Genomic DNA, 15140 nt, shown 5'->3' on the forward strand with positions numbered 1-15140 from the left:
CCTAGTTACTAGCTGTGTGGCCTTGGGCAAGTTACTTAACCTCTCTGGGCTTTCAACTCATCATCTATAAAATAACAAACCTACTTACCTTACAGGATCAAATGAGTTTATTTGTGTAAAACTTTAGTACGGTGTCTGCCTGACACTTAAGTACTATTAAAGTGTTAGCTATTATCGGCAATGTCCATAATAACCATGATTATCATGACTATAATCATATCTTCTGTCTAGAATGGACGCAACTTGAGGGCAGATCTTTTATCTGTGTTGCTGTTTGCTGAATCCTCAATGCCCAGGAATATGACCCAGCACTACACACTCTTAATAATATACTCAATAAATATTTTCAGAGAAGTATGTCTTAGAGTCTCGATCCCAGCCCTGCTGCTTGGTGCAGGAGATGGCCATATCAACAAGTCAGAATGGTGTGGTGAGTACAGAGCAAAAACAGAATTTGAACAAGATGTGTAGGAGTCTAGAGGGGGAGGCAATTAATTCTGTCCCAGAGTCTCAGAGAAGACTTCACAGAGGGATACTATTTACAGAGTCTTGAAGCTCAGTAACCCTTCAAGAAGCAGAGAATAGGACAGGGGAAGATTCTGCATGAAAACAATTCAAGACCTCTAAGGTTCCAGAGTGCTGAGGGAGTTGCCTGGTGTTTGAAGTGGCTGCTGTGAGAAGCAGGATGTAGGAAAGATGCACAGAGAGGTTATTGGACCACCTCATGAAGGAGCTCCTGTTTGTTATGCTAAGCAACTTGTTATTCTGACAGTAGTGGGGAGTCGCTGGAGAATTACAGTAAGAGGAAAAGCATGGTCAAATTTACCGTTTTGAAAGATCCTCCTGGCTGCAGGGAAGAGACTGGACTGGCTAGCCTTCAAGGGAAGAGATACAGAGATCAAGTCCTGGGAAGATGCTGGAGAGAAGGATGAGAGCCTGGCATCAGAGAGTGGCAGGAGGGGTGAGGAGGAGAGGATGGCTTTGAGAAATCATTATGCTGTTGACCCTGTCAAGCCTAGAGGATTCATTGCATGTAGGGGCAGTGTGAGAGAAAGCAGAGCCCAGGACAATTTACATTTCTTCATTATCCCTCTGGAAGTCAGGTGGATTTTGGTACCTTTAACCAAAGCAGGAATTTGGGGAAAGGAATAGTTTGGGATGTGAACTGGTGCATACTGAGTTTAGCTTTGAATTTTAATCTTGGTAATGTCAAAGTGAAGGCCTTTAGTAAGAAAGAGTGTTAACATTTGTTGAGTATCTACAATGTACCTGAAACTATGTTTGGCACCTTACCTATTTTATCTTACTTAACATTTAGAATAACCCATTGAGAGATCTAGCATTATTATTTTTTACTTTTATAGATGATAAAACTGAAAATAAAAGAGGTAATAATCCCTCTTTTATGTGGTTAACGTGTACGAACAGTCAGTAGAGTAGTTTGATTAAGCAAGATTGAATGAAGTAAATAGAGAAGGATTAGAAAATACAGTAACAAAGGTAACTTGGGGCAGGTTATGAAAAACTTTGAATGAGAATCAAGTGAGAAAAAGCTTGTGAAAACCTTTTGTGAACTATAGAATGATAAGCAAATATGAGTTCAAGTTGTGGCCAAACTTATTGCAGTGAATGACAATAATGACAATGAATGAGTTATAATATTCAAATCTGTAATTTTTAAAAATTCAATTATTGTGTCTTCTTCCCATTCTTCTTCTTGGTCCACAAATTTTGTTCTTGTTGTTGTTTTGTTTGGTTTAGAAAGAGTCTTGCTCTGTTGCTCAGGCAGGAGTGCAGTGGCGCAATCTCAGCTCACTGCAACCTCTACCTCCTGAGTTCAAGTAATTCTCCTGCCTCAGTCTCCCAAGCGGCTGGAATTACAGACTTGCACCACCACACCCAGCTAATTATTTCACAAAATAATCTTTAATACATGGCCGTGCCTTTCTTTCTCCCCACCACACTATCAACATATCTGATATGAAAACAAAAAGCTCTCACAAGGAATGATCATAACGTGGTAGAGATGAGAAGAAAGGAGGGAATTTGAAAGACAGACATACCCAGCTGATCCCACTATTGTGTCCTCACACTTTGGAGTAAGACCCTAAAGATTAGTTACTTGGCTATTTCTACTGTCATTCAAAAACTCGAAAATATTAAGATAAAATTACCAAGCCACCCACCGGTTCATTCTTTGTATGTGAGCTGAGAGCTGCAATGCTTCCCAAAGGCTTTGGGTGGGCTTAATTACAGTTAACAAGGTCCATCTTCAAATAAATATAGGTTGGTCTATGCTATTTGTGCCCTTCTTGACTTGAAATTTTAGAAATACATGCCTTAAGGCTCGCTCTGGGCTGCTCCTGACCCCTCCCTCCATGTTCTTTCTCTTTTTAATGTCTCTAACTCCTCCTATTTCATGCCTCTGCGCCTTTTCCCCATTAACCTGTCACTACTTTGCAAGGCCTTTGCTAACACTATCCAATAATAATAATAATAATAATAATAATAATAATAATGCCAGCCACTTACATAATTTTAACTTTTCTAGTAGCCACATTAAAAAGTAAAAAAGAAATGGGTAAAACTAATGTTAATATATTTGATTTAACTCAATATATTCAGAATATTATCTTTTTAACATGTAATGAAGATTAAAAATATTGATGAGATATTTTACATTGCTTTTCTTTTCAAATCAAGTATTCCAAACCCAATGCCTATTTTATATTTACAGCATACATTTCAAGTGCTCAAGACCCACATGTTGCCAATATGCTATCATATTGGCAAGTGCCTAGAGCTTAGTCCTGTAAAGTACCAAATTGTCTTCTCCCTTTGCCCAATCCAGAATTCCAGAAATGTTTGCATTTCATGTGAGCCTCAGTAAGAGGAATAATGGGACTGGCTGTTGATGATTCCATGCTGTGTTAATGCTACTCAACTTTACTTCTCTCTCCATGACAGAGTGACAATTTAAAGAGGGGCTGACCTGCATCCTAATTGGTCAGACGAGACTGGTTTACCGTAGCCCCCAGTTTGAAGCATAATTCAGCTGTCTGTCTCTTCCTTTCTAGATAGAAGAGACTTTAATTCACAACTCTTAACCACATGCCCTTGGGCCCGGATCTCTACTCAGCCCCCAAATATAGCAGTGGATGCTTCTGAATAGTAAAGAGAAAAGGCATCATGCCCACAGTCCAGCTGCACAGTCATTTAACACAGGAAACAAGGGTGACAGCAAGGTTCAGGGAAGGATTTTCAAGGGAAAGTAATGTCCTTTGAGACCTGTTCCCTGAATAAACTCCTAGGGCTAAGCAACCAAACAGACTGGGTTCTTGGGAGTTTTACTTTTGACCTGGGAGCAATTATGGAGTGACTTTAGGTAATCCTTTCCACTTTCATGCTCAGTGGGAACTTCTTCTATATTGGAATGGGGCCACCCAAGCCATCGGTGACCTGCAGCCTGAAAAACGTCCCAAACCTTGTGAAGACCAATGACCAGCGTGATTGTGTTACCAGTCCTCTCGCAGGCCCTGTGCTTTGCCTTGACCTTTCCTCTGGGAGAGATGCCCACTGTGGGAGCAAATGTGTGTGGCTGGCTGGTCACAGCTCTCTCCTGGTGGGCCCTTCCTTGGCATTGCCCAGGCTGGCCGGCTGCCTTTCCCCGTCCTGCCCAGCTGAGCAAGCACAGTACCCTGTGGTACAGCTTCAGGCAACACTGCATCCCACCCCTCCCTGCTTTTCCGTGGTCTCCTCCTTAGTGACTGCTACAGCGTATGTTTTATTAAAAGGGAGAGAGAAGGGGAGACAAGAGGTTATGTGCATGGGCATGCTCAAGAATCTTAAGATTGAAAATCTCCTCTCAGTGATAAATGCCTAAGGGGTTTGGCATTTTGCCAGCTCTAAGAAAACCCCAGGAGGAACATTTGGGTGGAGAAATAGGAAATGGAGGAAAATCAAGGCTCTCTCTTAGGAGATTCTGATTCTAAAATATGAGAATTTTGTGTGTGTGTTCTCTTAAAATTTGCTTGCTTGTCCACAATATCCTCATTCAGGTTTTTTGATATGATATTGATAAGCTCTCTGAGGTTGAGCAATACTTTTCCCACAATATATAGATTAGACTTGAGGATGGGTGGAAGGCCAGGCAATTTTCAACGTCTAATTAGATGCCCAGCATTCCAGAGCACCCTGCCTAGGTTCTAGGGCAACTTCCTGTAGACCAATATATGTTTAAAATAATTTTAACCATCACGCCTGTAATCCCAGCACTTTGGGAGTCCAAGGTGGGCAGATCATGAGGTCAGGAGATCGAGATCAGCCTGGCTAACACGGTGAAACCTCGTCTCTGCTAAAAATACAAAAAATCAGCTGGGCATGGTGGTGGGCGCCTGTAGTCCCAGCCACTCGGGAGGCTGAGGCAGGAGAATGGCGTGAAGCTGAGAGGTGGAGCTTGTAGTGAGCCGAGATCGCGCCACTGTACTCCAGCCTGGGTGACAGAACGAGACTCCATCTCAAATAATAATAATAATAATAATAATAATAATTTAACCAGGTGTATAGTATTTTCAGAATGCAAGAAAAGAGGTGGCCCAAGGAATCAAGCAAGCCTCGAAGTTTCCAACCTTCCCAACAGTGCTGCAGTTATTATTTCTGTCAGTTAGAACCCTTTCCCTCATTCTTTCTATCCAAACAAATCCCACCCCATCCTTCATGGCTCAACTCAAATTCTCCTTCCTTTGAATACTGATAGTTCTCACTATCTGTACATATCAATCACAGATGAACTAGTTCGGCCTTGTGAATTCTCTGGTACTGAATTGCTGTTTAGAACCTACGTTGTCATTTCCCTTTTGTCAGATGTGAGCCTAGTTTCCTAACTAGACTGCAAGATCACTGAAGGCAAGGGCAAAGGCCTATAAGACTTTTATTCTTCACGGCTTTTAAGTTAGTCCCAGAGGAGAAACCCTGTGTCATTGTAAATCTCCATCCTTATAAAGTACAGAACAACTAATTCAGATTATAATTACTAAAATCAAACTATTCCTTAGAAGAAGCCCATGGAGTCTGGGGTTGGTTCAAGAGTGATGAGACTCGGATCCCATTCCATAGTGTCCCTTAAGTGCTGCGTGACCCTGCATAAAGCAGTTCCTCTTTCTGAGGTTCTCTGCCCTCTCTTTTCCAAGAAGGGGGTTGAAATCATTTTAGCTTTACTTCTTAGGGTAATCAAAGATAAAAATGAGACAATAAGCTGTGTGAGGATTAATTAAATGAGCTCTGTAAAGTGCTCTCAGCCCTTCGGAAGAAGATGCCATCATAAAATGTATGCAAGGTCTTATTATTTAAGAGAAAGAGTCGAATCGCCAAAAATACACTGCGCAGTGGGGAAAACAAAACACTAACCAGGAAACCTCAACTAAGCATCCCAGTCAGCAGAAAGTGCCCACGCAGATGTCTCAAGTCCCTCCAGATTACCTCTTGTTTGTGAGTTGGGGAGGGATTTCAGAGCAGTGCCTCAAAGGAGTGTATCATTTTTCTGCGATACTCCCCAGTGGCTAGCCTGTGTCTTGGGAAAGGGGATCAGGAGAAGGTGAGGACGCAGGGTTGTTCTTTGCCCTTTGGCCTTGCTCAGTAAACAACCTGTCAGGAGGCCAGAAAGGAGCACCTAGAAGATAACTTTGAGGGCCAAAAAGAGAAGATGCTCCCCATCTTTGAGACCAGCCCCATGCTGACAGAGCAGGAACCTTCCTCCTTCCCCAGCCGTTTTTTTCTCACCTCCTTTCTTGTGCCCACACTGCAGCACACATCACTCCATTCTAGGAGACAAAGCCAGCTCCATTTTTGGTGAAGAGGGGAAGTAAGAGTCAAGAATGCTTTGTCTTCTCCATGGCTGCAGCCCAGCTGTCAAACACTTTGGAGCCAGCTGACCTCCAGAAGGGGAGACTATGGTGTGACATTTGCTTCCTTTCTCTCAAACATTTCACAATATACATGCTCTGTGCCTTTTCAAATCATATCCTTCTCAAAAAAGCAAGGCATGCATCTTTTCCTAGAGTAGGCAGCAGCTCTGATATTGATAAGACAGGATCATTGTAGCAGCATTTCTTGGTCATGCCCTCAGTGCTGCAAAACAACTTATTCTGGGTGAAGGAGGACTCCAGGGGGTCATGCCTTAAACAAATAACATACACACAACTGTGTGAGTCAGGAGGGAAAGCACACAAACTCCAGCATCACTTTGCTGTTGTCTGATGTCATCAGACTGCCCCCCAGGGGATTTGGTAAAATACTTGAGTTGCTTGGTTAATACTGGCATTGCATGTATTTTAGCTAGCATGGTCAGAGAGAGTCACTTCAACATGCACATGTCTGGAGAAGGACAGAGGCAGAAATACTTGACTTACACTCTACCTTTTATCCCTCTGATTGGTCTATGCTGATATAACACTGTCCCTGCTGAATAAGGCCCAGATTACCCAACTATAAGCTTGGACTTTTATAATTGTTATCCTTCTAACAAAACATTTGTTTCTGCTCCTAGCACCCTGCTCCCAGGACTGCAAAGAGCACACACACAGTTCTTTACAGAGGGGTCTGTTCAATCACGTTACAGTGCATTCGCTTGAATATTAGTTAATATTTGGCTTAGGTCTATATACCCTGGATAAATATGTACCATGCAGAGGGACTGCCTGGCGAGGAGAAAAGTCCTCTGGGCTGGAAAAACAGCTCACAAGTTCATGTTCCTACTAGGCAGGAACACTCCAGGCATCCGTGGTTTGGGCAGGGTGCTGCACATGCTTGGTTCTTCTGTGGGCAGCCTGCTTCCTGCATACAGCTGTGAGCACAAGCACACATACACACACACCACAGGCAGCATTCGACAGTGTACCCAGATGATCACAGAAACAGAGAGAGAGATCTGCTAGATGATACCAGCACATCCCACCTTTCAGCACATCAGTGTTCTTCCCTAGTGTCTCCAGTGCTCTGCCAGGCTCAACTCAATCAATGGGGCTTCTGCCACCACTCTGGGGAGACTATTTGCAACCTACAGGGTTCACTGTTTGGAATTTTATTTTCCTGACTGCATGCGCATGGGAAACATGCCATAGGGCTCTATGAGCACGATTATATAGATATCATGCATTATAACTTCCGCTCTTTGGGGTCCTTCCCAAACATAATGAACCTCTCAGCGTCAGCTGGGCAGGCAAAAGTCCTCATCATCTTCTGCAATTATGCAGCCCTATTGCATTTTCTGAAGCTAATAGGAGTTGCACTAACTTTGAGGACTTAAACCAGGCAAAAGCAATATAGGTCAGGCAGGGTGCCCAAACCCTGTGACAGCCATGCAACACCAGGAGGCAATACCAGAGCGATCTCTCACTCAACCCCAAAGTCCATTGCTCAGCTCCACAAGACAGCAACTAAGAGAGGTGTCATCATTCCCTCTGCCTGCAACTGCCAGGCACTAGGGCAAGAGGGTTGTATGAGAGCCAAATGGTCCCTTTACCAATGGACACACCAAAAAGGACAATGAAAAAGGGGAGAAAAATCACCGAAACCCTGCACTGTTACCTTGAATCCTTGCAAGAGCCCTCCTTGCTGTATCAGCTGCTCCCCAAACCTTCAACGACAGGGAGGAGACTCCTAAAAGATTCCAGGTTTTTGTGCAACATCTCCAGTGGCAGCTTTCCAAAGTTTTTACTTCATGATTTCTTGTGGCTCTTTCTCATTTGGGGAAACGCGAATGCCTCCCCCTCAGCGTGTGAGAGGGAGCGGATGTCTCTTTTCAAATTCTCTTGCTCCCCGCTTTACTGTCGGTGCCGCCGCCGCTGCCACCGCCGCCAACGTTAGACCACTTGCCTGCTGCCTTCCCGCTGAGCAGCCGGGATCCTGGTCTCCCAGAGCATCTTTGAAGTGGGGCTTGGGCACTGAACCGCGGCGCACGCAGGGTGGGAGAGGTAAGGAAAGTGCAAGACCCAACTGGGGGAGTCCCCCTGTCCCTCCGCCGAGGAGAAACCCAAGATTTTGCCTTCTTTCCAACTCTAAAGAGACTCACCCACCAGCTCTCTCACCCGAAATCACAGACTTGCACATGGGCAGAGACAGGTCTTCCGGCTTCACCGCTCCCTTGGCTGCCTGCAGACCTGCCCCTGACCTCGGAGCGCACGGCAGGTGCACATCCCTGGGCAAGTCCTAACGAGATCCTCCGAGCTCAGCGTAGGCGCTGCCAGCGCAGCGGCGAGCAGCTTGCGAGGCAGGCGGATTGCATCTTAGAGCTGCAGCCCGGCGCGTCCCCGCTCCGACTCCACGCTCTGTACCTAAGCAGTGTCACCTGCAGACTCAGACACCAGATGAGTGTCTTAAGATAACAATGCTGCCCTGCCTGCCTCTCTCTTTCTTTCTTATGCACGTAGGTTGGCAGCCAATGGGACACAGCGCCACACTCCCCACAGGTGCCCATTGGCTGGGCGGCTTGGCAGGGGGCGGGCTCTGAGCTTCACCGCTGTCTCCTCTGGTGAGCTGGCAGGCTGGGGTACCAGCTCTGTTAACCCTCCCAGCGTTGCAGTGGGGACTTTTTGGTGTGGATAAGGAAGCCTTGGGTGCATTCACGGGTAGGGTGTTCGACACTCTTAAGAAGGCTGGGGAACAAGAAGTAGCTGGGGAGCTAATTACATTTTCTTCTAATCTTCCTGAGTTACAATAATCATTTGTCCCAGCCCATTTTGTTTGCTTGCTTAACTAGAACTCCCAGAGACTGGGACCCATCTGAGCCATTTCCCATCTAATTTGAGGTTTTATTTGGTTGTTTTGTGCATTTTTTAGCCTCTTGGATTACTTAATTAGAAATGAGCCCCCAAGTGAGAAATAGTACACACAGACACACACACACACACACACACACACACACGAGATCCAAGGGGGGAGAGAGGTAAAAGAGAGCAAGAACCCAGTAAGATGGCTAGAGAGTGAAAGAGATTTAGAGGCCAGGACAGCTAAATCAGGAAACATTCTGTCCCCACACCAGGACTGTAAGGACAAAGGCAAAGAGGAGAACTTCAGGTTTCTGGGGAGAGATTAAGTTTTAAAAATGTCCTTCCAAAAAAGGGAATTGTTTTGCCTGTGGTGTTTTCCCTCTGTGTCTTCTTTCACTTCTGTGTGTGTCAGGAAGAGGGACTGTGCATCTCCGTTTAGTTTTTAAAGGAAGACTAGAGAAATCAGAACAGGACCAGCCTTGTTTCTGTGAAGCAGGTGCTGTTACTGGGCCTGTGAATTGAGAGAGAGGGAGGGAGGAAAAAAGAGAGGGAGGTGCAGGGGAAAGGGAGGAAATGAGAAGGGAAGAAAATATTAACTTTACATTGAAGTGTGAAGTATGTATTTTTGATGTCCTCATGAGGGTACAAAACTGAAATATGTCCCACTAACTAGTGTACTAAACTAGATTTTGGCAAAAGCATGGGAAAGAGAGTAATAGTTGAAGAGAAATCCAATTCAAGGGAAGAGCTGGGGACTGGAGCTGTGGAAGGAACTTGGGAGATCCATGCTATGTCGTGTGGTGGGGGAAGTATGAAGAAGATAAATATATAGTCAGAAAGGGAGAGGAGTCTTTCAATTTAGTTTCCTTAAATGGAAAGCAACATCAGAGATTATTTTGTAAAGAACTAGAAAAAAAGTATGCAGAGATTTAATGAATGTTTAAGAAGTACACATGGAGATTAGCTAAATTGCATCAAGTAGCTGTAAGTTCTGAATGAATAAAGAAAATTTAGAAATTTTAGAAATTTAGAAATTTTCTTTATTCATCCCCTCAGACTCACACATCTATCACTTTCACCTATGTTTTCTTCTCTGTATCTTATACAACTTTGAACTTCCTTCTGCATACTGCAAGTATCTGTTTGCCTAAGCTACAAAACATGCCAGAGAATGGTGGTCCCACAGGGTCCTAAGCTCTCTGTATAGAATAAAGTATCCAAGTGAGCCACTGAAAGCCTAATATATTGCTACCCAACTGCTGAGTTATTTACTTTTGTGATGTCTAGAGACAGAGACCCACTGAACTTGTCCCAAGTGATAACACACTGAAATGTTAAAATAACACAAGGGAGTGGGTAAATGGAGAGAGGGGTTGAACATTGCTAATTTCAATGGAAAGAAAGTTAAAATTTCCAAAATCTGTAAAAGAGAGAGGAAAGAGGTGAAGGCAGATAAGAAGACAACTTGAAAAAGAAAACTTGCTTGTGCTTTCTTCTCCTGTAAAGTCTGAAGCCATGTAAAAAATTTTAAAGAGGCAGAATATGCATTAAGAATGGCCACAGGTATATAGTTTGATGAATCTTTGCCTATATATGCATCAATGTAACCATTACTCACTTTATTTCCAGCACCCCAGGAAGCATGTTCCTGAACTTTCTCAGTTAAAATCCTCCAGTCCCCAGAGATAACTATATTCTGACTTCCATAACCAAAGACTAATGTTACTTGTTCTTGAACTTTGTAAATATAGGATCTTGGAGTATACACTCTTGTATCTTGATTCTTTCACTCATCATTATGTCTCTGAGATTTAGTCATGTAGTTGCATGTTTTATTGCTGTGCCCCATTCTATTACATGACTACATGACATTTTTTCATTCTGCTCCTGATGGATATTTGGGGTGTTCTTTTTTTTTTTTGCTATTTTAAGTAAACTTGTTATAAATGTTTTTGTGCTTGTCTTTTGGTGGATGTATGTAATCATTTCCTCTGGGAAAACACCAAGGAATATAAATTACTTAATTTGCTTTGACTACTACGCTGGAGAAAATCACCTGAAGATGACTCTGAAGCCTATTATCTTGCCAAAATAACTGAATAAGGTGATAGTGGGAAGGACTATCGCTACTGAGTACCAACTAAATGCCTAAAATGTGTCACATTCTTTATATACATAATCTCATTTCCTCCTCACAACCACCCCCAAAACTATGTATTATTCCTGTTTTGCAGATAAGAATATTGAATTTAAGACCCTGTATTAGGAAATAGCTGTCGCTTTCCTGAGTGTATGTATATGTGTAGATATGTAGATGTTGGGGGAGATGTAAATAAATGCCTAGGGAATGGAGCTAGAGGAAGGGAAGTGATGGAAGTTCTCACTGCATAGGTGCAGCAGGAGATTGGCTTGGAGAGATGGGACAATCTGAAGAATAAAGAGTGTTGCATTTCAGGCGGACAGAATGTTACGGGAGGAGTGAAAATAGGAAATAGACTTTAATTTGGTGGAGAGATTGTGTGTGTGTGTGTGTGGTGGGAGGATAGAGATATTGTGCAGTGAGCAATCTATCTAGACAAACGGTGTGAGATTTACAAGATTTTTAAATTTCTAAACCATGAGGTTTGAGTTTTATCATGTAGAAAAAAGAAAAACTAGAATGACATAATGAAAGTGAGATTTCATGAAGATCAACCTGGTAGTTGTGTACAGAATATGTTGCTAGGAGGGAAAGGAATCAAAATCTATTTTAATAGTCGAGGAAAGAGGCCATTGGCACTTAAATACACGAAGGTGTACCTCAGGAGAAAAGTGAAGATTGGAGATAACAGAGCTTGCTTTTTATAGTGTTTTAAAGAACAGAAATTTTCTGAGAATGAATAAATGCGATGTAGTCATGTAATGCACTAGTACACAGCAGTAAAACATTGAACTACATGGATAAATCTCACAGACATAATGATGAGTGAAAATACTAAGACACAAGAGAGCATATACTCTAAGATTCTGTATTTATAAAATTCAAGAGCAAGTAACATTACTCTTTGGTGATGGAAGTCAGAAACATTTTCTGTGACCTGCAGGGGTGAGCGGAGATGATTGGCCCCATTTGTTGATGGGGAACTAAAGACAAGAATGGTCCAAGTTTATCTCCAAATAGGAATATTATGAAGTTAAGTCTTTAATCCAGTTCTATAATTTCACTGTATCATTATGCCTCTACACAAAGGTGATGATCGAGATGCATAACATTTTCCCCCATCTCATTCAAATGTGAAACATCATGCACTAGAGATGGCCTGGTTTCTATGCACTTCAAACTTTATCCACATCTCTAGGTATTTAATTCCCTAAGAAAAGGCCATGTGACATTATTTCCATTTTTACAGGAATCAAGTACCCTGGAATAATATATTCCCTTTAAGAAAATTCTACAGTTTCTTTTGTTTGGTTCTTATTTACAGAGAGAGAGAAGGTCTAGAAAGACTTGAGATACCAACTACCAACTATTCCCAACTCAATGTACATTTTAAGAAGACTAGATATTGACTTATTAGAAAATAAACCCTAAGTGATTCACTTGGGCTTTCTAATGTGACTCAAGACTCTTCAGAGAATTAGAAAGAAAGATTTCAAAGTGACGGTAGACTATATGCTACTCAAAAGCAGTAGGAGTATTCTTCTGGCTGTGCTAAGCCTAATGCTTATGATATGGTAGGTACAGAAACATTTGCTGAATTAATTACTGTGGTCCATAAAGCCCAGTGATTTATCCATGGGTGTACCCTAGTGTACCATAACTATATAGTGGAAAGAGCAGTGGGCAAAGAAATCTTGTTTGTGGTCTTAGCTCCACAGAAGATAGATCACTATTTCATGGGCCTCAATTTCCTTATCTGTTAAATGAGAGATTGGATGAACACATGATCAAGTACTTACAGGCCATTTCTCACATTCTAGTATCAAGGGTGTTTTCCTGGCATCCACTATAATTATCCAATGGCAAATAACCCTGCATAAATAAGTTTAATAATAGATTGTTTTATGCTAGGGAGAACAGAATGAAAGAGATAATTCTGTTTTTTTCTGACTCGGTTTCTCTTAGGGGAGCAATGACGATGAGGATGAGTTTTCAAAAGGTCGTTAGCTGGTACATATTTTTTACAGTAGTTTACAGTAGTTTGCAATGCTGCATGGTAAGATGCCTTGGGTATAAAGTAAGTTAGGTATAAAAACTTAACTAATAAAGTATCTTTGTTCTTCTTTCCTTTGCATATGTGGTAAATGATCTTTCACTACTTTAACATTGCCTTAAATATGGCTTATTTTCTCTATTCAATTAGTTAAACCTTGTAAAATATATGGCAAAAGCGTTTTTATCCTTTAAAGAACATATTTTCACATATGCCAACAAACTGACATCAGGTAGAATGAAAATGTAATTGTTTCTTAAGCAGGGGTCCTCTTTTAGACCAGTAGTGAATTATATTTCTAGAGTGAGAACTACAAATAACACAGTCTTCATAGCACCTCGTATTGAAGTTAGCGTTGACCCAATAACATCGGAGGGACACGTTTTGGAAATAAGTTATTGGTTATCATGTGAGAGAAAGTTCAGTTAAATGTCAGATTTCAGAATAGACAATGTCACTTTTCTACCACTGTTTATTGCATATTGTCATCATTTTTAAAAGGCAACATTGTTGAGTACTACTGGGAACAGATCTTCTACGGGTTTTGGTGCTGGTGGTGGTAGTGTTATTCTTCAGAATACTTACGCAGGGTGCTGAATATCTGCCCTGTTGTACCCTTGACTGGACTGGGATTGACTTAGCTCATATCCAAGGATATTCTTTTATTACTTTTCCATCTGTTAAGAATGCTTAGGAACTTTGGTTTTTCTCACAATTTCCTTCTAGCTTTGTCCTATTTACTAGATTCTCTAAAATTAAAAATTCAAGATTTATTTGAGCTAACTCTGCTTTTTTTCCTATCATCTATAGTATTCCCCAAATCATCTTTTTATTGGTTACTACAGATAACATTTGTGATAGAAATGAAAGGAAGCAGAGAGAAGTTACAAGTAAAAGTTTTGATCTCCTGCTTAACTGTGCACCTTGCTCTGTTGTGCATATCTATCCATCCATCTAACCCAGTATAACAAATATTTTCTTTAAATATTTTGCAAAGCTAGTGCTAAGTAAAAATATACACATGTGCATTCCCAGCTGCCGTTCATCTTATGTACAAATCCAACTAGTGGGGCGGGGAGAGGGCGGAAAGCAAGCCTCGGACAAGCTATAATACATCCACAAAACCATTGGGGGAATTTTCATCTACCCCCACCGCCCCGCTTTCCAGAAGCGCCCGTTAAGGTGTGTGCCTGTGTGTGCCTTCCTCAAGCCCTCTGGATAATGATGCGAGAGGGAAGATTTTACATTGCAAAGACCAATGTATTAAAAATGCCGTGCAGGTAGTTCATAGCCAAGAGCCTTGCTTGTGTTGGAGGATGCCACGGAGGAGAGAGGCAGGAGCACCGACAGCCAGCTGGGGGCTGACCTGATTCCCTAGAATCCTCAGCTCCCTTCCTCTTTCCTCTCGACGTCCTTCCTTCCCTTTTTCTCCTCTCTCCCCTCCCCCGCTTTCTCTTCTCCAGATAAGCAGCTCCGGGAAACAAAGAATCCGGGGCTCTCCAGACATTAGAGCTTAAACCCATCATTCTGCAAGCGGCATCTCATTCCGGGGTCCAGGGCTCTCCCGGCTCTCCATCCCCTCCCTAACCTCCCCCGCCTCCCGCGCTCACTCCCTCGCTCCCTCCCTGCTCGCTTCCTCCCCCACCATCGCAGCGCTAGGAGGAAGGCGGCCGGGGCTCAAGATGGCTTTAGCCGGGCTCTGCGCCCTGCTCGCCTGCTGCTGGGGGCCGGCAGCTGTGCTGGCCACGGCCGCCGGCGACGTGGATCCATCCAAGGAGCTGGAGTGCAAGCTCAAAAGCATCACGGTGTCGGCGCTGCCCTTCCTGCGCGAGAACGACCTGAGCATCATGCACAGCCCCTCGGCCTCGGAGCCCAAGCTCCTCTTCTCGGTGCGCAACGACTTCCCGGGAGAAATGGTCGTAGTGGACGACCTGGAGAACACGGAGCTGCCCTACTTCGTGCTGGGTGAGTCCCGGGGGAGGTCGAGGCGGCCGGAGGCGCTGGACCGGCACCCCCACCCCCCACTCCAGCTCTCTCTACACACCCACTCGCCGACGACCTCCCCTCCCCCACTCCTACCTCCCGGATCCGCCCCACTCCCGGACCATTCTCCACACCCACTTGCATACTAGCGCCTCTGCACCTGACTTCTCCCCAAATCCGACCTGGATGCTGAGCCTCC

At 43.3% G+C, this 15140-nt stretch overlaps 2 protein-coding genes across 4 annotated transcripts in view; one reads left to right on the forward strand and one right to left on the reverse strand.

Annotated features, from left to right (window-relative positions):
• The window catches only part of BRINP2 (BMP/retinoic acid inducible neural specific 2), a 109583-nt gene extending 101150 nt beyond the window's left edge, over window positions 1–8433 (reverse strand). For both annotated transcript variants that reach the window (XM_025366869.1, XM_025366879.1), the window contains exon 1: window positions 7585–8433. The gene's annotated coding sequence lies outside the window, so the exon portion shown is untranslated. The remainder of the gene's footprint in view (window positions 1–7584) is intronic.
• A 5690-nt stretch (window positions 8434–14123) lies between these two features.
• ASTN1 (astrotactin 1) overlaps window positions 14124–15140 on the forward strand; it is a 321704-nt gene continuing 320687 nt past the window's right edge. For both annotated transcript variants that reach the window (XM_025363659.1, XM_025363650.1), the window contains exon 1: window positions 14124–14923. In XM_025363659.1, the coding sequence (XP_025219444.1) occupies window positions 14641–14923 (283 nt within the window). In that variant the 5' untranslated portion in view covers window positions 14124–14640. The remainder of the gene's footprint in view (window positions 14924–15140) is intronic.

Source organism: Theropithecus gelada, chromosome 1 (assembly GCF_003255815.1).
Source record: "Theropithecus gelada isolate Dixy chromosome 1, Tgel_1.0, whole genome shotgun sequence".
In the NCBI taxonomy this organism is placed as follows: domain Eukaryota; kingdom Metazoa; phylum Chordata; class Mammalia; order Primates; family Cercopithecidae; genus Theropithecus; species Theropithecus gelada.